Source organism: Numenius arquata, chromosome 14 (assembly GCF_964106895.1).
Source record: "Numenius arquata chromosome 14, bNumArq3.hap1.1, whole genome shotgun sequence".
Classification (NCBI taxonomy): Eukaryota; Metazoa; Chordata; class Aves; order Charadriiformes; family Scolopacidae; genus Numenius; species Numenius arquata.
In genome coordinates this window covers 1822602-1845360 of record NC_133589.1, presented here as the reverse complement: position 1 = coordinate 1845360, position 22759 = coordinate 1822602, and the positions used below count along the sequence as shown (strand labels likewise).

The following is a 22759-nucleotide window of genomic DNA, read 5'->3' as shown; positions in this document are numbered from 1 at the left end:
TCTGCCCTGCTTGTCGGTGTTGATACAGCTTAGTGGCCACACCAGCGGCTTGGAGTGGCCACCCTGTGTGGGGTGGACCTCCTGTGCCTGGTGATGCTGGGCTCAGCGTGGCTGGGAACCCCAGAGGATCTGGGCCATTGCTTTCCACCTCCCGAACTGCTTGTGAAGGCACCGAGGTGCGACCAGCACAGGGACGCCCTCCTGCCTATCCCACATCCAGTTTGTGTCCCACTCGAATATCTCTTTTTCTTTCTGATGCTGCCTTAGAGCGTTTCTTCTCACCATCCTGAATTCCCTGGAGGGGTGTTAGATTACCAGTTTCTAAGCATGAAACATTTTGTTGCTAACAGAGACGTCGGTACCCATTTTCTCATGTTTGTTGGAAGATTTAATTCCATTTTCCAATCCTGGGGCAATTTTGCATTCTGATATTTGTTCAATAATTTCATTTAAGAAAAAATAAGAAAATGCTGTCTTTGAGTAGGTTTGAGCAACATCCTTTTCCAGGCAGCCTGACGAAACCCTGGTCAGAAATCCAACGTCTTTCAGAAAATCCTTTGGGGAGAGGCTGTCTGGAGCCGGTAGATGCCAAGCAGAAGCTATCGCAGCCGAACTGACAGGCTTGGGAGAAATGAGTCTCGGGACAGGAGTGTGAGGGGTGCAGGTCAGGGCTGAGGTAGTCGTGCAGGGAAACCTGGCAGGAGGACGCGGCAAACTCTTCAACTGCTGGGGAAGAGTATAAATAAGAGGCAGTGGGGGATGCAAAGGCAAGAGCTCCCCCAAAAGGTCTTGCAGAGCCCCCAGACCAGTGGGAAATGTCTGCCTTGGGAGACACAGAGCGATGCGAGGGAGCAGAACCAGAACTGGGGGAAAAAAAGATGCTTTGCACATGGGGAAACCCGCGGTGTGGGCAGCGCTGAGGGTTGAAGCCAGCCCTCGAGCCTCGACCCATAGAGGAGCTGGGGCTGTAGGTCCATGGGCCTTGGTTCACTCCCTGCTTCAGGCGTCCCCTCTTGGGACGTGCTGTCACAGCTGCGTCCCCTCAGCAGGAGATTGCAGTGGAAATTCCTGTAAGGGAAGCGTCAGGGAGTTTCTTGCTCCCCCAGGAAGCCCTGGAGCAGGAGCCCATGTGCTGTTCACAGCTTTCGGCCCCTCTGCCTCCCCCCTGTTAGTTTTTCAAACTCTGATGTTTTCATCCCTCCGAAAGCGCCGTTGTTAATGAGTATATTAGTGCCATTGATTTTAGTGTGAGGAGTCAGTTTGAGTTCAGATAGTGCAGGCAGATTAGTAAAACAGTGATTAAATGCTCCGGTGATCCACTATCGATTCTTAGATACACCCTTTTATACATTTGAGCTCTTAATTCAGCTGTAGTGTGAGAGCTAAGTAATTTGTTTGCCCCAGCCAGACTTTATGAAGCAAAACATTATTTACACCCCAGCAATCCCAATTAACACCGTGGTCCATGTCCCTTCCACGAGCGATACGTTTGTTGCACAACAGCACAGAATAATACCAGTTTTAAGACCGTTAGAATAACGTGTTTCAGCTTCGCTTTATCCTTTCTGATAAATGAACTGGCTAAATTACTGTCAGTCTCCAACTAATTATCCCTTTTAATGGAGTTTAATGGGGCTCGGGTGCTGAATTCTCCTAGAAACGGAGGATGGGGGTAATTGCCGTCGAAGGCTGGATCTGGATCTCAAGGCAATTGAAAGGCTTGATAATTTTAGAAGAGATTTTGATCAATTTTAAAAAGCTCAGACATTTCCCCCCCGCTGCTGATAGGCAGCAGTAACGGCAGTGCTTCCCAAAAGTCCTGCTGAAAGTCAATTTATTTGGGTACTTTTGATTCCTCTTGATCAAATGGATTTCTTTTAACCAAGGGAGACGCGAAGGAAGCAAAAGGATTGGAGCACCATAATATTATAAACTGGTCGAGGTGCAGCTGCTCTAATGTATCTCAGGCCACAGAGGAGAGAAAGGGACATGCCTGTGGCCAAGAGAGGGCAAAAGGGGATCGTTTGCTCCTTGAACTTGGCTTTGGCTCCTGATGGACCCATCTCGTTACCTCCGGGGTGCCAGGAGGAGTCGATGCCCTGGGACGAGCTGAAGCCCAGCCTGGGAGGGGCAGTGGGCAGGGATAACACGTCTTGGGGTCTTTGCTTTAAACATTAGGGAACGAGGTGGGAGAGCTCTTCACAAGCAGGCGTTTAATCTCTTAATGCTTGTCAGGAAAAATGGCTTAACTTCGCTGTTAGGACCATGAAGTCTCCTGTCCATGGGATGGAGGTGGCTGGTGCAGTCAGGGAGGGATGATGGGATCTCCAGCAACAAAAGGAGTTGCCACCCTTGAAGGCATCACCCGAGATAGTGCAGCAATGGTTTACGTGCTCTTAGACCGGGGTGTAGGTGCTTTCCAGGGGTAAAGTGGGCACAAACAGCATCATCGTCAAGCGCAGCTTTCCGCAACTTGGCTGTGAATGCTGCCGCCTTGCGTTTCCTATAAATAGGCCGGTAAATCCTATTGCTGTTAATTTATCGGATGGTGGAAGAGCAGTCAGGAGCAGGAGAGAGGGTTCACAGGAGGGTACAGCTGATAAAAAGCGCCACTGCCAGCTCTGCATGCCGGTACGATTCCCTTGCAGTGGGACCAGGGAACAATGGGTTCCCCTCGCTCACGGCAGATGCTGTTGTGCATCTTTCATGGCGAGACCCTTTGGTTCCCAAAGGCATTCGGGATGGGAATGCATCGTTTGCAAGGGGGGAGGGTAATAAATGCCAACGAGCATCACTGCTTTCATTCTTTAGTCATGGGAGGTTGGAGCTCCTCAGCTGATGTAAATTGTCATAGGACCCATAAAAATGGTGGAGGAACTCAGATTTACAGCAGCTGAAGATTTAAATCCTATCTTTTGGGGTGGAAATCGGAGGAGCCTTTGATTATTTGATTGGTAGTTATAGAGCTGGGTGTGGTGGCCTGCTGAACTGCAGAGTGAGATAATACGGTGCTACTGCGTTCTTAGATGGCCTGAGAGCTTTCTTTAGAGCAACTGAGAAATCCAGAAGATACAGGCCAAATTTTGGGTAATTAGCAAAGTCAAAGACGATTGGGGCTTTAGCCTCTGTTGGCTTGTATTCTTGTATTTATAGCGCTATGGACTAGATCTTATTCTCATCATTCAGGTGAGGGCAGGTTTACCCAGGTAGTGACAAAGAGTAGCATTTGTCTGAAGGTGTTTATTTGCTTGTACTCCCTTCTGTCAACACCCTAAAGATTACTTGGCTTATATGTTATTTGGTATTTGTCTGCAAATATGATGGCAAAATAAATTATGAGACATGAAAGAATACCCTAAAATAGTAAAATCTGTTAATACGCACTTTCCGTTGCATGTGGTTCTTGCATAATTTGGGCAGCAGTCTGAATTAATTTTCCCCTGTGCTTGCACAGTTGGAAGGAGCTCTGGCTGCAAAGCACTGGAGAAAACGCATGGGACATAAATACGCTCCCTCTCAGTGTGAGAACGACACCCTTATTAGTTCAGTCTGACCTGCACTGATGTAATGCAGTTTATTTTGGGCCTGATCAGACAAAGTGGTGAGCAGCGTTGCAGTTAAAACCCAATTATTGTAGCTGCCAGACCTCGTCCTCTGCCGTCTCTTACCCCGTTTCAGCCAGTTCGTGGGGAGCTACGAGTGTCAGAGCGACACCGGCTCCACCGTATGTGTTTTTTCACAGCCTCCGAAGCAAAGCTCCTCTCTCCAATGAGGAAATACAGGGCTGAGCAGCACCCGGAGAACAAACCTCCCGGCAGCCTGAAAGGGCAGGGGTTTTATTGCCCATCCATCAGACAGCCCGTAGCACCGGGGGGAGTCTGCCAGGCAGCCAGAGCAAAGAAATAAAAGCTTGAGAGCTCCTGGGGTCGTTTGCTGAGATGCTGCTGGAGGTGGTCTTTGAGGGGATGCTCATGGAGAAGGGAGTGTGAAGCCATTCGTGAACTGTCCCCATCCCCTTTGCTGTGCCTGATGGGGGTTTGGTCCCGTGGTGGGTGCCTGGGGACAGGCAGTGTCTTCTGAGCTGTGGCTGTTGGCAAAGAGAGAAGATGAGGGAGCAGGGGGAAGGAGGGAGGTGGGAGACCCCGGGGTCGCAGCCGCTCTGAGCTGTGGCAAAGGGAAGGTGATCAGGAATTTCCCTGCAAAATGCTTTTTGTCCTTTTTCATCAGAAACTTCTGCAGGAAATGGCCAAGTTCAGTGAATTCACAACTTCAAAATGCAATTAGAGAATTAACAAGCTTACTATTCGCCCACTTTTCCTTTGTCGGCGAGGGAAAAAAATGCATAGAGAATGTCAGAAGGTCATGTTGCTGACACGAGAAGTGTCCGGTCTGATCATTTTATCATTGAATCACGGTATGTTGAGAGCTTCTGAGAGGTCAAGTTATTTCTGTTATATTCTTTAACCTCTCGGAAAAACACCCCCTCTTCTCTGGCCAGTAACACTCCCTCATCCCAGTTGTTAGCAGAGCCTGGGGGTCTGGGAAGGGGAGAGGGCAGAGCTGAGATGTTGGGAGGGTTGGTCTTGGGAAAAAATGGGAGGACATCTCCCATTGCTGTCCTTGGGGATGGTGGCTCTCTGCCTTAGGAAAACTAGGACTTTGAGTCGGTATATTTAGTATTACAACTCTTTGGAGCAGCCTGAAAGAATCTGGTTAAAATGCTGTGCTTTGGGGCTGGCAGAGCCTGCTGTGTCTGGTGCGGGGTCGCACCCCCTGACCCTGCCGGAGGAGCTCAGGGGAACGGGGCATCTTCCGAGCACTCAGCAAGGTTTCTCTGCTGCACACTGCTGGGGACAAAGTGGCGAAGGAGAGCACGCTGCTCAAAGGAGAGGCATTTTCTCCAGCGTCCTTTCGCATGCACATCCTTGCCTGTGCCAGTAAATCACTGCCCTCCAATACAGCCTTCTCGGGCTCGGCTGCAGCTCCCTGGAGGGGAAGGGCCGTTGAAGCGAAACAGAAATTGTTGCTGGTGAAAAGGCTTAAAGGAAGAGACAGCGGCAGGGTCTCAGTGGTATCGAGGTCACGGCAGCAGATTGTTCTGGGATTTGGGCTTCCATGAGAGGTGCAAGAAAGGCAAGGGTGGGTTTTTGGTTTTTTCCTGCCCTATTTCTGCCTGGGCTGGTGTGAATTGGCTCCGTCAATGCTTGTGCTGGTTCATGCTGCCTGAAGCCATGGATGTGGGTGACTGCTCCCTCTCGCTGGACCTGCTCCCTGGTCGGAGCATCACGCTGTGGGTGGTGAAATGCCCTTCCTCACGCAAACCCTGGAAACATCTGATGAAATGCTACTGTGGGAGCCTCTTAATAAGGGCAATACAAAGCCATTGTGCGAAACCACCTCCTTGCAAGGGGGGAGAAGTGCTGTAGGTGCTTCCTGTAGCATCCTGCTGATGAGAACAGCCCATTAAATAAAATAATCGAATCGAAACTCTATTCTTGCAGAGGCGTTATCAGCTAAATCAAGAGCTGCTTTTAGCACTGGGGGTGATTTGAGCCGGCTACTGCCTGTGGTCAGGATGGTAGCCAGCTGCCCTCTCAGCTTCTTTCATACAGACCGGCGTGAAGATTACTTCATCACCATTTTTTTTCCCCCAAATGCAACCCACATCCTTGGCAGATATTCCTGTTTCTATTTCTACCGACTCCTGGGGAGTTCTCCCGGCTTTTCCCAGGTGAAGGTCTGCGGGTGGTCACGGTGACACTGTGCTGAGCACATACAAACGCAGAGTGGGATGGCAGCGCGGGTGAGTGTAAGGTCAGAGCAGGCAGATGCCGGCCCCTTGGAGAAAAAACAGGCAGCGCCCCACTACAGGGGTGGTTCTGCAGAGAGCAGGGATGAGGCTGACTTTTAAGCCTGCACATTATCCTGTTGCTTTATAAGCAAGAAAGATTGGAGTGTTTAGCAACTACAGGGAGCTACATCTGGCTGAAATTGTCCAAGATGCTGAAAAGCCAGAGGGGAAGACGGATGGACGGTGCTCGTGTAAGCGTTGGTTCCTTGGGAAACCGAGCTCACGAGAATGATAAGAGAAAGCCTGCGATAAATGCAGCCGTTTTGAGGTTTATCAGCAATATCTCGCCAGGCTTTGATGGGTGCGTGTGGTGGTGGAGCAGAACAAGGTGAGTGGCACAGCAGAGCCTGGACGGGCAGAGGGTGCACCAGTGTCTGCAGGAGCACCCCGATGCCTTCTGGGGGGGGTTGGCTGTTTTGGGTTTGTGTGGGGTTTGGTGTGTGTCTGAAATAATCTACCATCATTTTCACGCCGTGCCTGAGCGCCAGCGTGGCTGCCGGGACGGCTGTACCTGGCCCCAGTGCGAGGCAACGCGCCGCCTCTCTTATATGACCTGAGAAGGTATATAAATACTTTAGCATCTATTTTTGTTTTTTTCCTTCCACCTCCTCTCCCTTCCCCCAGTCCCCTGTGGGATTACAACATCTCCTCGTGATAAAAATACCCTTTGGTGCCAACGCAGGGCTGAGCGGAGCCGCCGTCGCTCCGCCTGCCCTTTGTCCCAGGGGCTGCGGCACAAACCCGGGGGCAGTTCCCACGATGGCTCGGTCCCGGGACAGATCTGCTGATTAATGTCACTGGCTTTGCAGCAGCAGCTCGGGGTGGTTTGTAATTAGGCCATAAGCACTTTGTTAAGAAAAATCGGTTTATAATCTCCGCCACCTGATGGGTGTTTCACGCTGTGGAGAAATCTCCGCAGAGCAGTTGCAGTGGTTTGTATTAATGTACCCAAAGCCTTCCCCCAAAACCCGGTGATGGCCGTGGAGACATTTCTGGTGACAGCAGCGAGATCTGAAGTGTCACTTTATAAACACCAAATTACTCTGAATACAGGAGTAAGAGTTTTAGAGCCACGTAATGTTGCAAAATTGTAAGTCACCTTTGAAGCCCAGCCTGCGTTACGTGTCTGTAAAGCGCATAGTGCCATGCAAATAAAGAGTTTATTTTCCCCTCATTCTGTCCTTTTGCTGGCACGTTTCCCATAATGCCAGTGACTTGCCTCTTGATTTACACCATATATAGAAATTTAGAAAAAACCTAATTATAACTGGCTCTTCTGACATTTTTTGAGTTGAACTTCTGAAAATGCTGGCTGCATCAGTAATCTCGAGCCAAAGGTCTGCGTGTTTTCAGGAGTTTCTGGGGGTGTAAATCTCTATTTAACCTCAACGCGCACGTGGCTGATGGGCAAACAGAGCTGTCAAAAGCTTTAGCAGGCCTTGATCTTAGTCCGTGGAGAGGAATTTCCAATATAAAGAAATCAGTTAATTTATTTCTACTTACTAGCCTCAAAGAGGAGTTGCTGCTTTGCTCTGACTGCTTTTTAATGTCACTGTTATCTGATGCTAGTTGTAAAATGGATTAAATTCTCTTCTGATGCTTGAAAGGCTCAAGCATTAGAGCTGGGCTTTGAGAAGAGCTCTGGCATTTTCTGCTGCGGTCCCTCTTTGATGGGAAGGGCTTGTTTTTGCGATGCGGGGCTGCAGCGCGTGTCGGGAAGATGCAGCCGGCGCAAGATCTGTGGAGCATCCCTCCCTGTTTGGTACCGCCGTCTCAGCTTCTCTCTCCCATCCCTGGCAGCAGATCCCTCGTAGACCTAGAGATGGGAATAAAAAAAGTAACAGCAGTGCGGCTAAAAAGCAGCAAAAAATCAAGGTAGACTGGTGTTTCGTTGAAAATTCGTGTAGACTTTGGCGAAGCAGAGATTTGGACGTGAGGGAGGAGATGTTTTTGCGGTAGGAAGTCGTGGCACCAGTTCCCTGCAGCGTGTGCTGGTGCTCGGGGTGCACACTGGGATTGCATCACTGGTGCCTTCTGTTAAATCACGTTTCCAGTAAATTCCCAGCAGCCGGTTCCGGTATTTGGCTGAACCAAAGCAGCAGCTTTGACTCTGACTGGATTTCAGCAAAATTGTGTTACCAATCCCCACGCTCAATCCCGCTCTTGTCTGTCAGATCTGGGCTGCTCGGTCCCAAAGTCTGGCTGCGTTTTCACCCTCCCCAGCCTGAAACCACGAGTGATTCCTCTCCTTGGCACCGACACCCCCTCGCAGTTTGTGTTCGTGCCCGTGGGGAGCTGGTGATGAGAAGATGGAGACGAGAAGCCCAGGGCGCAGGGATGCTGCACCTTTTTGGCGTGAACCCCTGCCCTGTGTCAGTGTCCCAGAGTATAAAATGATTTCGAACCACAGCCCGTACCAGGGAATTTACCTTCTTGGCTGAGTTTTGCAGCTGGCTGAGAGCTTGGTGCCGTGTGAGCTCTGCCGATGCATCCCCCGTGGTCGTTGGAGCAGCGGGGAGCATGGCAGGGAGGGATGCAGGAGGGCAGGCTAAGTGACATCTCCAAAAAGGATGCAAACAGCATTGCTGTTTGCATTTCAAGAGTGTGTAAGAGCATTTTTGCATTTCAAGGCTGCATAAGAGCATTATGCAGATGGCATCCAGAGCGCTGGGTGCTGTACAGATGCACTGATGGAGCAGCCCTGGTCCGGAGAGGTTGTGATTGAAGAGCATTTATCGGGAGAGGTTGTAATCAAAGAGCATTTAGCAGAGAGCTGGGTACATGAGTGTCCAGATGGAAACTGCAAACCCAGCGGTTCTCCCAGTCCAGTGTCAAGGTTACTGGAGGCTGGTGTGCTGTTGTCAGGAGGGGGTTAAAGCACAAGCATCCCTCCAGCGAACAACCTTGCTGGGCACAGAAACCTCCTTCTCCTGCTGCCCGGGCCACAGAGAGAGCTTCTGTTCTGCAGGCAGTGACATCAGCCGCTGGCCGGGACGTGAGTCACGCTGGGAGTCAGGCTCGGTGGGCACTGGTCCACTGGCGCTGTCTCCCCGCACCCCCGGATGGGCTCGCCGGTGGCCAGAGAGAGCTGTTAGATATCTCACCTACCGTGGGGATGGTGCTCCTGGGCTGCTTAGCTCTCCCTCGGTGGGTTTGAGCCCCCGTGGCTCTGTCCTCACTGGCACAGCCCCATGGCTTGCATTGGGGCGGCGTTTGTAGCCCCGGGAGTGGGGCAGGGTACGATGCCCCAGCGAGGGCTGGCGTCTGCACCCATGCGCCAGGAACTGTGTCGTGGATTTTGGATGCAGAAAAGAGGGACTATGGGTTCTCTTTTTTCGCCAAAATATTGTCTAATGAGGAGGATGAAAGGCTCTGGAAAAAACTGAAATGGAGGAAGGAGGAAACCCTTCAGAAAAGCACGTTCAGCCGAAGCAGCTGGGACAGCATTTGCTGATGCTCAACCTCCTTCTCCTGTCTTTCCAGTATAATCCTGCATTTAATGTTACACAACTCCCCACCCGGATTTGTTCCAAGAAACCTTTCCCCATCCTCTCCTTGGAGGTTTGAGGGAAATGCAGTCATTGCTTTAAAACAAACGACTATTTCTGCCTCGGCGTGCCCCGACCCGCTGCCGCGGGAGGCAGACGGGGGGTGATGCTGTGCAGGTCACCTCTCCTGCTCTCTGCAGCCTCGTCCGGAGCAGAGTGGAAACACACAACAGCCTGTCTCCAGGGTGAATAAATATTGAGCCAAATTGCCATGGAAGGAAAGGGATCCATTTGAAAAAAATATCTGCTGCTGGTTTCTTGAGAGGATATAAACCCCAGCTGGACTCGCACCATCTGCTGCAGCATCAGCCATGGGTCCGGCCAAGGTGGTGGAGAAAACGGGTCCCCCTGGGGCCGCCGGTGCTGGGTCCCGCTCAGCCCTCGCTCCCTCTTTCAACTTTGCAAGGCAAAACGATTTAAACCTCAAACACAGACCTTACTGCCTAAAGACAAGGCACATCAAAGAGCTGTTTAACAAAGGGAACTGGGGAGGAGGATGCAAGAGGAGATCACGGTGTGTTTGCCTTGTTACGATGTTTTCTCCTGACGGGGAACAGGCCTGTGACAGGGACCTGCATGTGGCACCGTTCCCGTGCCAGGATGTGCTGATGTTTTGACAGGGCAGGCATCGTATGGCCAGGAAGCAGAGCAGCCTTTCAGAGCCTCCCAGCAGCGCTGGGGAGCACCGATTCAGACTTGGTGCAACCCCCCCCGAAGAGTGACACCACCTCCTGAGGCTCCCTTAAAATCAAAGGGAGATGCTGCGCCGTTTCCCAGCCTTGCTACAGAGACACCACACAAAGTGACCACCAGAAGACAAAGGAAAAGGCTCCAAATGCAAAAGCTTTCCTTTCAGAGATAACTTTGGTGCTTTTTTATTTTTTTTTCCTACCTGTCTGAGCCGTGGCGAGAGACCAGCAGCCGCTGTTGGGCTCTCCAGGAAATTCATGAACGTTGTGCTGAAGAAGTGATGGGGGGGTGATGGACCTTACAGATAGCTGCTGGAGGAAGAAGAACATTTAGCAAGAAGAAATACACTGACGTCTTCAGTTTCTCTAGAGCAGAAAAGCATTTAGGCAGCTAAAAATTGCAGGCGAGGACCTGTGGGTCCGAGCTGGAGCGGTGGAGGAGGAGGAGGAGGAAGCCCAGCCGGGCAGCCAGCTCTGGGGATGGGGGTAGCACCACCGCCAGCTGAAGCGGGATGTTCACAGCTAGGTTAGGATCCAGCTGTAGTTTTAGCAGCTGGTTCTGTCAAGCTGCCTTCAGCCCAGCTCTGATCCAAGCTTCTATAATTAGCCAAAGAGCAGCAGCTCTCGTGGTGACAATTAAAGCAGCGGCAGCGATGCTGGGTGCGGGGGAAGCAGTGTGGCAGGGGAGCGAGCCCTGCTGAGAAGGGAAAGGGCTGGCCCGGGAAATTTTAAATAATTTGGGGTTAGCCTTTTTCGTCTCCATCTAAGCACTTTGTGCAGAGTGTTTGGTTAGGGGTTTTTTTTTTCCCCCTCTCAAAAAAGCATACCTAAGAAACGTTGTTTCATTTTGCATCATCCTTAACAGAAATATTTGCATCTGTCAACTCCAATCAAAGGCGTTTCGTTTGTGGTCAATGTGAGGTCAGTTGTATTTACTGAACTCCTACAGTTTCTCATGGGCGAGATGGTCTGAGCCCCTCCTGCCCCGGGGTGCCCTCGGTGGCTGAACGCGCTGCCTGTTTTTGGGATGTGCTCGGACGGTCCCTGGAGATGCCCTGAGCTGTTGGTGCCCCTGGGAGGGTCAGTCCCACCGCTGATTGTAGGCTGAAGGATTAATAAGTGTATGAAACACCTCAATTATAATTAGCATGAGTCGCTTCTGTCCTTGAGCTTTCCCTATTTGAGGCCGACCAACTTGAAATACTGTATTTTGATATTGCTCAGGCTGCCTGTTCCTGTAACCTTGGGATTTTAGAGTCAATAAATGGATCTCTACTAATTGGAGAGAGCTAAGGAGAAGCATCAGGCTGGTTCTCCGTGGTTTTGATAAACATTTAGGGAAAGAATAGAGGACCATCCCTTTCTGATGGTAGTTCTCAGTGTCCCGGATCTCCCGGTGTTTTTATCCTGTGCACATTTGTGTTCCCTGTGTAGGGACACAGGACCAAAGGGCTGGTGCATCTTCTGCTAATGAGAAGGCAGAGAGTAGGAAGCAGTACGATAACAAAGTACAGGGAAAAGGCTGATTTCATTGTAACTCGTCCTAGCTTAATTAAATTTCTATTAAAGAAAGATCCATTTTACGTTGGAGACCTGAGCGGGGCCAGGCAGTTTCTGCCTCTCATCAGATAAAGAACGTTTTTCCAGAGTGAGGTCATGTCTTTTTCTGGAGTTCGCCGAGGATGTAGTTGAGCCTTAGACCGACCCCAACCACGAAGCGCAGGGTTTGCTGATGGCTCTTTCTGACACCAGCCCGTCCCCACCTGCATTGCCCCCCTGCACTGAGCTCCCCCGAGTTTTCACCTTGAAATCTCCGATGCAGCAGAGAAGTCTGCAGCGTTGTCCACACCTCTTGGATGCTGAGAGCGAAACCGGACGGGGAGGTGTCTCTGCGGCTGGCGGAATAGGACTGGTTTTAAAAATACTGCTGCGGTTGAGGTGCAGACACAGCCACAGCAGCTGCCTCCAGGAGCCGGGTCCGTTTTCATAACGGGGGCAGCCCTTGAGGGAAGCGGTTTTGTGGCACGTCGGTAACAAACAGCGTATCCTCAAAATACCCCAAAGACAGGGAGGCTGCTCAGCGGGGAGCAAATTTCAAACTTTCAGGCATTGCAGAGGCTGGAAGAAGAAATTTCAAAAAAGTCGATGGGGGTTTTTTGGTCAATGATTTATTGGGATGGAATTTAGCCTTGATTTATACAATTCCAGGAGCTCATAAAGTGGGGTTGCACTGCGCCAGGGGATGGGGGGGTGTGATAGTTTTAGAAAAACTATCTAGAAAAACAGCGGATTTCTGAGACAGCTGTAAAACCGGCAGCCAGGAAAGGAACCAGTGAAGTCCTAAATTAAAAACGTCTTCTTTCCCTGTGTAAAGCAATAGCTTGGACTGTAAATGTGTCGAACACTCAACAATAGAGGATCAGGAGCTGTTAGCGCCGCAGCAGATGTGCTCGAAGCCGTGTGGATTTCTCCTCAAAGCAAACAAAGAGGAATGTTATGTGCCTGCGAGGACGGGTTCCCGTGATTTATGGCTGTACGGCAACGCTGCCTACGTGGGGGGAATGCTTTATTCCGGGATGTCCCGGAAAGAGGGTCTTAAACCCATCTGAAGTTGGTGGTGAGCTTCTCTGCTGACTTCTCTAAAGCTCTGTTAGGGGATTAAATTCACCTCCTCCTTGGTTGGGTTGATCTGTGTGAGCAGTCGAGGTTTTATTTATTGGTGTGGGTAAGAAACCCATCTGAAAGGATTCAAGGAGGCTATTGTAGCCTGATCCGAGAGCTGTGGTTTGAGGTTCTGCAGGATGCCTGTATGAAATCCAGACCTTCAGGTAGTTCCTGGTGCTTTGCAGTTGTTCTGAGCTGGAGCCTGTAGGTTGGTGTCGCCCATCTGTGGTGCGTGCCGAGGGTGTAAAGGCTCCTCAGCCTCAAGTCTTTTGGGGTCTCACCTCTTTGCTTTCTGTATAAAAGTCATTGTGGTTGCATGTGAGGCTGTAGGTGGGTTCTCCCTGGCCTGGCAGAGGTCAGGCAGGACCAGCTCTGTGTGTGGGCAGCGCTGGGCAGGGGGTGATGGCTGTGGGACGGTGGCAGCGGTTCCTCCAGGTGCCCAGCGAGAAAGCTGCAGTGCATCTCCCTGGAGGGGTTCAAGGCCAGGTTGGACGGGGCTTTGAGCAACCTGGTCTGGTGGGAGGTGTCCCTGCCCAGGGCGGGGGGTTGGAACTGGATGATCTTTAAGGTCCCTTCCAACCAAAACCATCCTGTGATTCTGTGATCTCCCCATGCAGCTTTTGTGCAACGGCTGCAGGGAGGACGTTTTGGGGTGTTTTGCCCAAGGCGGATCCTGGTTTCTGGTCTGGGAGTGGTTTGGCTCTCTAAGTCCAGCTTCAGAAGCGCTCTGCTGCACAGATATTATTGTGACTTAGTACCACATGCCTGGCCTTAAATGTTTTCTTGCCCGGCTTTCCAGCTAGAGCAGGCTTCGGCTGCGTTCAGTGCTAGTAAATGGGATGAGCATCGCACTGGGAACCTCTCAGCTTTCATCTGCCTCTTTCTAATAAAAGGCTGGCTGCAAAAGATCAAAACCTGAAGGTTATTTACCTGTAACTGGATTTTTTTCTCTGAGCAGCCAGCGGCTCCCAGGTGGGCGTATGGGCATGCCAGTCAAAGAGGAAGCATTTGATTTCCAAGTAAAATTAGATTCCACATTCAATTCTCAGTAACGCAAGCGCAAGACTTCCAGTAAAGCCATTTTCTGTAGCAGAGGGTTTTAACATCTCCCAGCAGATACAATCGAATCTCACTGCAGCAGCCAACTATTCTCTTATCTTTAATATGTAAACACTTGCTCAATAATTAAGTTGCCATGGAAGTTGTACTGTATCAACGGTCAATGATAAGATAAAGTGATAAAAGGGAGGATGTGGCTGTGTTCTCTGCGGTGGCACCATGCCTGCAGCGGCCAGGTGAAGACTTGGGAATTTTATGTTTTGGTATTTTCTCCTGATATTCGTTCCCACGCAGTGCTTTCAGGGGAGGTGAGTGCTCACTGGGAGACCAAGAATCACTCTTTTAAAAAGAGTTTTTTCTCTGGCGAGTGTCCTTTGCCTTGCAGTCACTTTCTCCAGAGGTTGTCACCTCCTGCTGCCTCGATTTCCCACCTCTCAGGCACCTCCCCTGTCTCCTTGCTGCCGCTCTCAGTCTGCACAAGGGACAACGTGATCCCATCCGAGATACCTTCTGGGAGTATGAATGACTGTATTAATGTCTTTGTCACCTGAGAGCTACTCCGTAGGGAATCAAAACATGTGATTAAAGAAACCAGTTAAAAACAGCTTAGGAAGCTGGATTAGGTACATGATCTCTTATTACGGCTCCTTTTAGCTGACAACCTGGTGAAAGAAGGGGGGGTCTGGATTACACGGGGAAACATCAGACCTGACGGGAGTGTTTTCTGGCTGTTAGGCTTAGTGGTGTCATGTACGATTTTAATCAGATTTAAATAGTGGCAAACATCACAGGCTTAATGGATTTCAGCTTTATTATTGGGGCTTTGCTTAGAAGCAATTTGGATTTTCAGCTGTGAGCCAGCAGTGCAAGTGTATTCACGATGACATTAAAAGGGACTGGAAACCCAGGGACCGACCTTGTATTTAAATACCACATGCCTATGTATGGGGACAGACCTTGTCTTCTTCCCGTCAACACCAGGATCTCAATGTGTTCTTAAGCTCAGCCCCATATTTTTCCCACAGAGACGATGTGTTTGGCTCCATTTCACGTATCGATCCCAGCAGCTGGGTAGCTGAACAAACGACTTTTTCCATTTCAAGGGCTTTGTTGCTCAAGAAGAAGCAAGGTGACAACCTATTTTTGTAGTGATCTAGAAAGTTTGTTTTCCACGCTTGGCTTTGACCTTGAAGTTGTCCTACACATGATCCAAAATGGTCTCTGTCCTCTGTTTTAGGGGGCATGGGTTGCTCCCCTTGACCTTCCCATGGTGAGGTTTTGTCTTGGCTGTGCTGGTTTGGGGTGATTTATCACTGAGGACACCCATGTTTCTGCAGAGCCATGGTTCTGCCTCCAAATCTGGTCCTTTGGGGCAGCTTTTCTACGTCGTGGGAGAAGATGCCTTACAAGAGATCAATACTGCAGATGGCTTTGTAAAACACGTTTGACTTTTGCTCGGAGGATCGGTAATGGGAGACAACCTTGTACATCCGTCAGTCAGGAACTGACTGTCTAGAGCTGTCAGGGCCGAAAGCTACTGCTTTGTGACAGCTGGTCGCTGAGGTCTGTTCCACTGGTCAGTGGTCCCAGTCCTGCATGAGCAGGAAGAGGGGGGAAAAGGGGAACATCGATGCTTTTCAAGTTCCCCTTAGGAGTAGCGTGTGGCATTGTTTCCTGTATCAGTAAAGGGAAATGTATGTGTTCCTACGTCTGTGCCGCCTAAAACCACCGACCTAAGGTTTCAGGTACTTCCAGCTCTGCGAGCTGAGCATTAATGATGATGTTTTCCCTTAGAAGGCCAAGGAGATGTCTGTAAGGTGTTATCTCAATCATCTACTAAATCCTGGCTTTCTGTCTGATGTAGCCATTCAGGCGCTAATTGCCTTTGATTAAGTCAATCATTTGCAGAGTGAGTGGGTTAATTGGGTATTGTGGAAGCAATCAATCTAATCAGCTGCTTGCATCCATAGCCGAGGCGCTACAATGCAGCAGGACAATAATTGTTTTATGAGCTCCTAGAAGGCAGCAGAGGCAGACTGCATGGCAACAGGAAACCCTGCTCTGCAAAATGGCCTTTAGGAAAGGTAATTTGCATGCTAAGTGCTCATTAAGAGAGGAGTGATTGATTAAGAGCTGGGAAATTCTAAACTAATGCCACTAAACCGTGTGTGCGTGAGAAAATGGTTGGTGTCGGTGTGGGGGCACATGGGAGGTCTTGGGCTCCTCTGCCTGGCTGGGTGAGGGGTGGTGAGGATGCGTTGTCTTCGAGGGGGATAAAGAGTTCTCTTAAGGGAGATGAGCTGTGAGAGAGTGTGACATGTCAGGGACCCATCCTCACACAAGGTGCACCAAGAGCTTCCCTCCCGGGTGTCCTTCTAGGAGCAAAGAGGCTGCTTTGCAGGATCACTAGGCTTTCATTTCCAAAGCACTGAGCAGTAGCCGCTCTTGGTGGCTCCTCACCTGGTCTGTGGAGGAGAACACCCTGGGGAAAGGACGCCCACCTCCTCAGCAAGCCTCCATGGTCCCTTCTACCTCCTGCACGCGTGGGTGCTGGCATCTCCAACATGCCTGTCTCTGCTCTGCTGAACACATAACCGGCAGGAAGGGTTTTTATCCGGAGATGACTGCAGAATTATTTTCAGGGAAGTTATAAGCTCCTCAGCACAGCTGCAAACAGCAGGGGAAAACCAAAAGCAAGCTGCTGGTGCTGAGCAGAGGAGCGGTTGCAGCCCGGACTTGCAAGGTCTAAGTTGTTTGACCAACCTTGACACTGCTTGCAGGGGGACTACCTTACATATGGGGAGGATGAGTTTGTCTTTGGACAAAAGGTAGTGTTTTCACTCCACGAGAAAATTTAGTCTTCCTTTTTTTATGATTTTTTTTTTTTATTGGAATGCAAATGCTTAGAAAATTCAAATTGAAGTCATTGAAATGTCTGGCTTTGGTGGTGGCCGAATGCTGCAGGAAGAAATATTACAACCTATAGCAATCAAACCAAGCAATTTACACTGACACAGCCAAACGAGAGGTGTACAGTTCTGTTTGCAACACTATTCAAAGTCCAGTCCATAGGGAAGCCTTAGAACATGCCGCCTTCTCCGCCCAGCCCTCTGACTGTGGACGGCGTGGCTTATTGCAGAAGGAATAATTCAGAAGTAGCATCCTCCAGCCCCTTTGTTTTAAAAGGAAGTTGTGGCATTGGTGTCAGTGGTGATGCGAGGTGTCAGGGATTTGCCATTCAACTGCTCCAAATAATTGTGCAATTCCTTAACCTCACAGAAAAAGCGGGCACACCATCTCCAGTAAGTATCTCTCTGCCGTTCTGGTTTAATTAACGTCTTACAATGTTAATATAGCAGACAACCCGGCTTCTGACATATGGAGAAGTGGCGATACATACCCTGCAATTTTAGCAGCAAAGCGATGTAGTTGTAGTTAAATCTTCTCCCAAGCTCTGAATTGGGGTCAGGGCGCTTTGACTGCTTAGAGGAAAGAGAATCTACTTCTGCTGGCGGAGATGCCCTGCCCTAACTCCCAAGAAAATGTGATTGCTCTTGGATGACACACACAACTCAGTGTTTTCTTCTGTTTCAGCCTCCCATGCTTTGTCTTCTTGCAGCGAGACAAGAAACAACACAGCGATGCCTTTGGGCTCGGGTACGGTACTGGCTCTGCTGCTGTGCTCGATTTTGGATATACTGAAACTGGATTTTGGATATACTAACGTGTTTCTCCCAAAAGGCTTGGACCAGACCTGGTTTTAACACACTACCTAGAAACGTCATGGAAACAAGCAGTTCTGATGCCTCTGTTTCCAGGTGAAATTGCAAAATAAAGCACCAAAGAAACTGAAGAGCAGATATGGTTTAATTCCAAGTTTATGATGCTTTACTTAGGATGGGGGAAAACCAAGTCCATGCAAGTTGGTTTTGGGTTGGTTTTTTTTAAGCCAGTGGATCTGATTGCCTTCCTTGCAGGAGGGTTTTTTTCTTGTCTGAGAGCAAAAACTGAAACGGAAAGAGTAATTTCGGGTACTTCCTATAATCCACATTCTCAGAGACCAAAAACCCCATCATTAACTAAGCACCATAACGGCTTTCTGAGGTGGGGAAGTAGCAATATCCCTCTTCTTAAAAAAGGAGGAACTTGAACAAATTGCTGGTGGAAGTTGGATGGGAAGACGGTGTCTACGTCAGATTGCCTCGATAGAAAATCCTCTCCCTTGCTTCCTCTGCGGCCTCTGGGACAGGGAGAAAGCTGGGCTGGACCAGAGCACCCAATGGGTCCTGCCAGGTTGAGATGCCTGGCTTGGAGGAGCTCCAGCCACCAGCTCAACAGAGCTGACACGAGGCCACGCAATGTCTTCTTTTCAGTCAACCACCGTGACAACCTGGTTTTCTTTGTCAGAGTTCTAGCTGTGGTGATGAAGTGAGTGTGGAAGTGACAGTTCCTCATTTCACCTTGGGAACTACGTAACAGGTCAAAAATACCCATTCTGGCTGTGTGATTTCAGGTTATGTTACGTGCTGTTCGTTGGCCAACTTTGTCACAACTGCTTGGTGGGATTTTTCTGCAAGTGCCGCAGGTTTGTGCCAGAACTGTCTGTGAGAGCAAGCGATGGGTTTTTCTTCTTGGCAGGGGACTGAAGAGAGGCAGAAAACTTGACGACCAAACAGCAGCAGTGTTAGCAATGCGAGAGTGATATTTCTAAAGGGTGCCCGTAGGTGCTCTCCAGCTGGTCTTCAGCAGGTAGTCCTCTCTGCAGTCACAGTTGGGTGCCCATGATCATGGTTGGGTGCTGGTGATCACAGTTGGGTGCCGGTGATCAAGTGGATGATGACAGGCATCCGCAACCCTTGTTCTGCGCCTCGGGACGTGCTGGTGACACGATGCTGCGTGGTCCAACACCAGCAATCAGCAAGTGTTGTAGGGCCAGCGGTTGTCTTGCTTCAACGTAAGCAGAACAGCCCTGGCAAAGGTCTGAATTTGGCCAGATATCTCTAAGTATGGAGCTGTTGCTAAGGCAGTGCAGCCCACAGAGATGAGGAAGAGATGTTTCAGTTCTCCGGCTCCCCTCCAGTGTGATCAGCCTCCTGCTGTTCTGTTTCCCAACACCTTCTCTAGCTGTTCTCACAATCCTTTAGATCAGGATGTTGAGGACACGTCTCGCTGACATACTGTTTGCCTGGGGAACCTGGACGAGTTCATGTTGGGTTCAAGTCCGGTTGATGGTGGTTTGCTCTGATCGGTGCTGACAGGGGTGCAGGTTTGGGCAGAGCAGAGGAGCAGCTCCCAAGGATGCAGCCCTGGAGGAAGGAATAAAGAAAGAAAGAATAGAAACAAACAGAGGATTTATGAAAATCTGTAACAAAGTACAGTGAAATTAGGTGCTGGCTTCATCAGAGCAGCCAGGCGCTCATTTGCAGAGGTGGTTGGTCTGGGAAGAGCTGGTGTGTGAACTACGGGAAGGGATAACACTTAGTGTTGGGTTGGGCTTTTTTAAGTCTTCCTTGGAGTGGAATTTGGATACTGTGTTTTGCCACAAAAGGTTGGAAAGAGAAGATGAAAATGATGGAATGTCCCTATGTAGGAGGGCAGGGAAAGCTGGGTTTCCAGCCTGACTTTGACACTGGCTCACAGTCTTGTCCTGGGCAGCTCACAAATCTCTCTGGGCTTCCCTCTCTTAGTGTATAACCATTATGATGCCCATCTGCCAGGGGTGAGCGCTAGGTAGGTTTTACAGATTTTCGATTGTCTGAGATCATCTTTGGGGAAATGCGGAGTAATTTTTATTCTTCATCCCTTAAGTGTTAAAAAACATCAATCTGACGCCCATGTCCTTTCCTCCAAACCCAGCTCTGTCCACCCCCTACGAGAAGTCGGTGTTCCCCAAACGACAGGCACAGGGAGGTGGTGGAGAGGCTCTGGAACCATCTCTGCCATTTAGTGGAGTGAATAGAGATGGCTTTTGAAGTACTCCGCTGCTCCGACTGGCTTGGCGTTAAAAACCAGCCCCCTTTGGGAACAGAAACTGCCTGTCCCTTGTTTCTAAAGCCCACACTTCCAGAGCAAGCTGCTCGACGTTCTGCTATTCAAGGGAGAAGTCAGCAAACGCCAGCCGTCAGAGCCCCGGCAGCATCTCTGCCTCCCCTTAAGCAAATCTTGCATTTTATAGACGTATCAGCTGCGCATCACCTACTGCCTGTCTGTCTCCTGTCAGGGAGGTATTATTCCTGCTCAGCTCCGCCGTGTTCAGCCCGCTGTAGGTTTTGTGGTGTTTTTGCTGATACCAGCCTGGCAGGTAGCAGCATCTCACTCTGAATCAGGCAATTCATCCCCACCACGGCGGTGACACGAGTGCATCAGCCTCCAGCCTTTCCCGCGATGCTGTGGGATGCAGCTGCCCCTGGCTGGGTGTCGGAGGCTTTCTGGGCTGCTCCCCCTTGCTCAGACTCTGGATAATCCTGTTCCCCCTGGGTTCTTCTCTTTCTGACACTGCAACTGCCCTCCAATGCATTAGCCATGGGTTTTTTTGTTAGAAAAAGCATGTAACAAACCCACAGCTTGAGCTGGGATAGGATCGAATTGATAGACTGAATGAGCCAGTTCTGCTTGTGGCTTTGGGGGAGTCTCTTCCAGGTTGGATGGGTGGGTGGGTGGACCAGAGGAAGAGCTTTAGACCATATAGAACAAAGAAACAAAGGAAAGGCTTCCGACAGCTTTAAATATTTCCACTCCTTCCACCTGCAACACGTCATCAGCCCATTCAAGGTCCCACGTGCCAGCATGGGATGCGGCCGCGGGGTTTGTGATGCTCCCTGTGGGAAAAGTTCAGCATTAGCTACAGCACGGGCTGTGCCATCGCGCTCGTCTATGGCAGACGTCAATGGCTTTGCCATCGTGAAGGGCTCTTTGAGGATCTGGAGAAAGTATTTGACTTAGTTTTGTGAGTCCAGACAGAAGAAACTGGTATTTTGATTATTGGCAAAGGTGTATTTAGCTAGATGGGCACTTTCCCTTCGGTCAGCATCTTTAGCCCTTATCAACATCCCCCTCCCTCTCCCTTTCCTCTCTTCTCCCTCTCTTTTCTGATCATTGAATGTGTGTCTGTGTGCATTTTTTTTTCTTGCATTAGGGTTTTTATGGCATGGAAAAGTTTAATTTCGCTTGTACCTACAGAGTCAGTGTTGAGGAGCCGGCTGAGGGATTTTTCTGCATCTTTCCATCTGTCTGTGGTTTAAGTCAATCCTGTGTCAGGAGGGACAAGTGAAAAGTGGGTTGAACGAGGCATTTCCGCACACCACTGGTTCACAACAGAGAGGCCAAGGAGAGGCTGCCTGCTGATTCCAGAGCCACTTCGCATATTAAAAATAAGTTTAGTTACTTAGCTGAAAGTTGTTATAAAACATGTAACTTTTAACATTTAAAATTCTAGTTCCTCAGAGCCAATAACAAAAATCTAACAAGTGTGAAACCAGGAGAGAAAGGGGACGCTTTTTCAGTGGGAGGTTTGTACCACTGTCTCTGTTTTTAAAATAGTGTCTTTTACCCTGTCTCTGTTTTTAAATACAGCGTTTTATCCCTGGTTCTCAGTAATTGCTTTCTGCTGCAGGGTACCGAGAAGGATTTCTGTGGAAGCGAGGACGCGACAACGGGCAGTTCTTAAGCCGAAAATTCGTGTTATCGGAGAGGGAAGGTGCCCTGAAGTACTTCAACAAAAATGATGTGAGTACCCGGGGCTGCTGTGTGCGGACGGGGGATCGCAACTGCAGGAGCATCTTTGAACAAGTAATTCCTCATCCAGTATTTTATTTATACCGTTTTCATAAGCACTGAGCCCCCAGTGGCTCCAGGACAAGGGTACAGCTCACCGCTGTCTTCAGTGGGGCTTGCTCTTGGTCCACCACCACCCCAGCCATGGTGGGACACCCTCACTGGCCATTTCACATGTTCCTGCTCTGTTGCTCCTGCTCTGTTCCTGCTCCTGCTCTTTAAAATCAATCAGGCTTTTCTTAAACCACCAATGAAGGAGTTTTTCTCAGTTCTGGCTCTGCATCATCCAGCTGATGGGGGTTTCCTATTTATGGCAAGCTTGTGATGAAGGTATCACCACCTCGCTGTGGTCACTGGGGTCTGAAACCTCCTCTGCATGGCACAGGAAGCAGTCCAGAGGAAGAGCTCCCTGGTCTTCTGTTCCAGCATCAAGCAGGGTGGAAGAATTTGTCTTTTTCCCCCAGGGCACATTTCATTTATTGTAAGTGAGAAATGGAGATTACCATGAAAATTGCATTTGGGATGAATGGATGGACGCTCTACTGTTCTGCGCCATGTAATGGAGGAAGCCAAGGTGTTTTCTCTGCCCTTTGAGCCTCCCCAGAACATCGCAGCCGAGAGCAGCCCAGACCACACCACCAGCCTGTTTTTCTGAAGTGGTTGATGCAATTGTGGTGTCATGATGAGCCACACCATGCAGAGGAGGGGGACATCCATCCACGCTTCTCCACGCCCGGTGCCCAGCATTGATAGCACTGTCTTCTCCTTCAGCGTGGTGTGGTGTGTGGTATGGTGCAATTGCATCTCGTGGACAGGAGAGAGCCAGTCATTACCAAGGGAGAAGTGAAAGTCCCAGCAGCCCCCATTCACTCGCTATTGACTGCTCCGGTGGTTTAAAGCTGCTTTGTTTCGTTGTTGACCATAGCCATGGTGGGAACGGCACTGTCTAGACGTGTCCTCTTCCCTGTGGTTTCCCCGCCGTGGTCACCCGTGACGGCTGCGTGTCCACGGCAAGTCCCCAAGTTCGTAAAGCAGCACTAGTATCTCCACCAGCTCAGGGACTTCCACATGGTGCTGGGGACCATGTCACCACCGCATGACCTTCTGCTGGCCCCTGGCTCTGCCATAAAACTGCAGTTACCAAGAGCTTTTCTTTATTTTTTGGGATGTTTTAT

General features: G+C 49.9%; 1 protein-coding gene across 2 annotated transcripts in view; it reads left to right on the top strand.

Annotated features, from left to right (window-relative positions):
• The window catches only part of ADAP1 (ArfGAP with dual PH domains 1), a 57850-nt gene that overhangs the window by 24356 nt on the left and 10735 nt on the right, over nucleotides 1-22759 (top strand). For both annotated transcript variants that reach the window (XM_074158332.1, XM_074158333.1), the window contains one exon: nucleotides 21424-21536. In XM_074158332.1, coding sequence (XP_074014433.1) covers nucleotides 21424-21536 — 113 coding nt within the window. The remainder of the gene's footprint in view (nucleotides 1-21423; nucleotides 21537-22759) is intronic.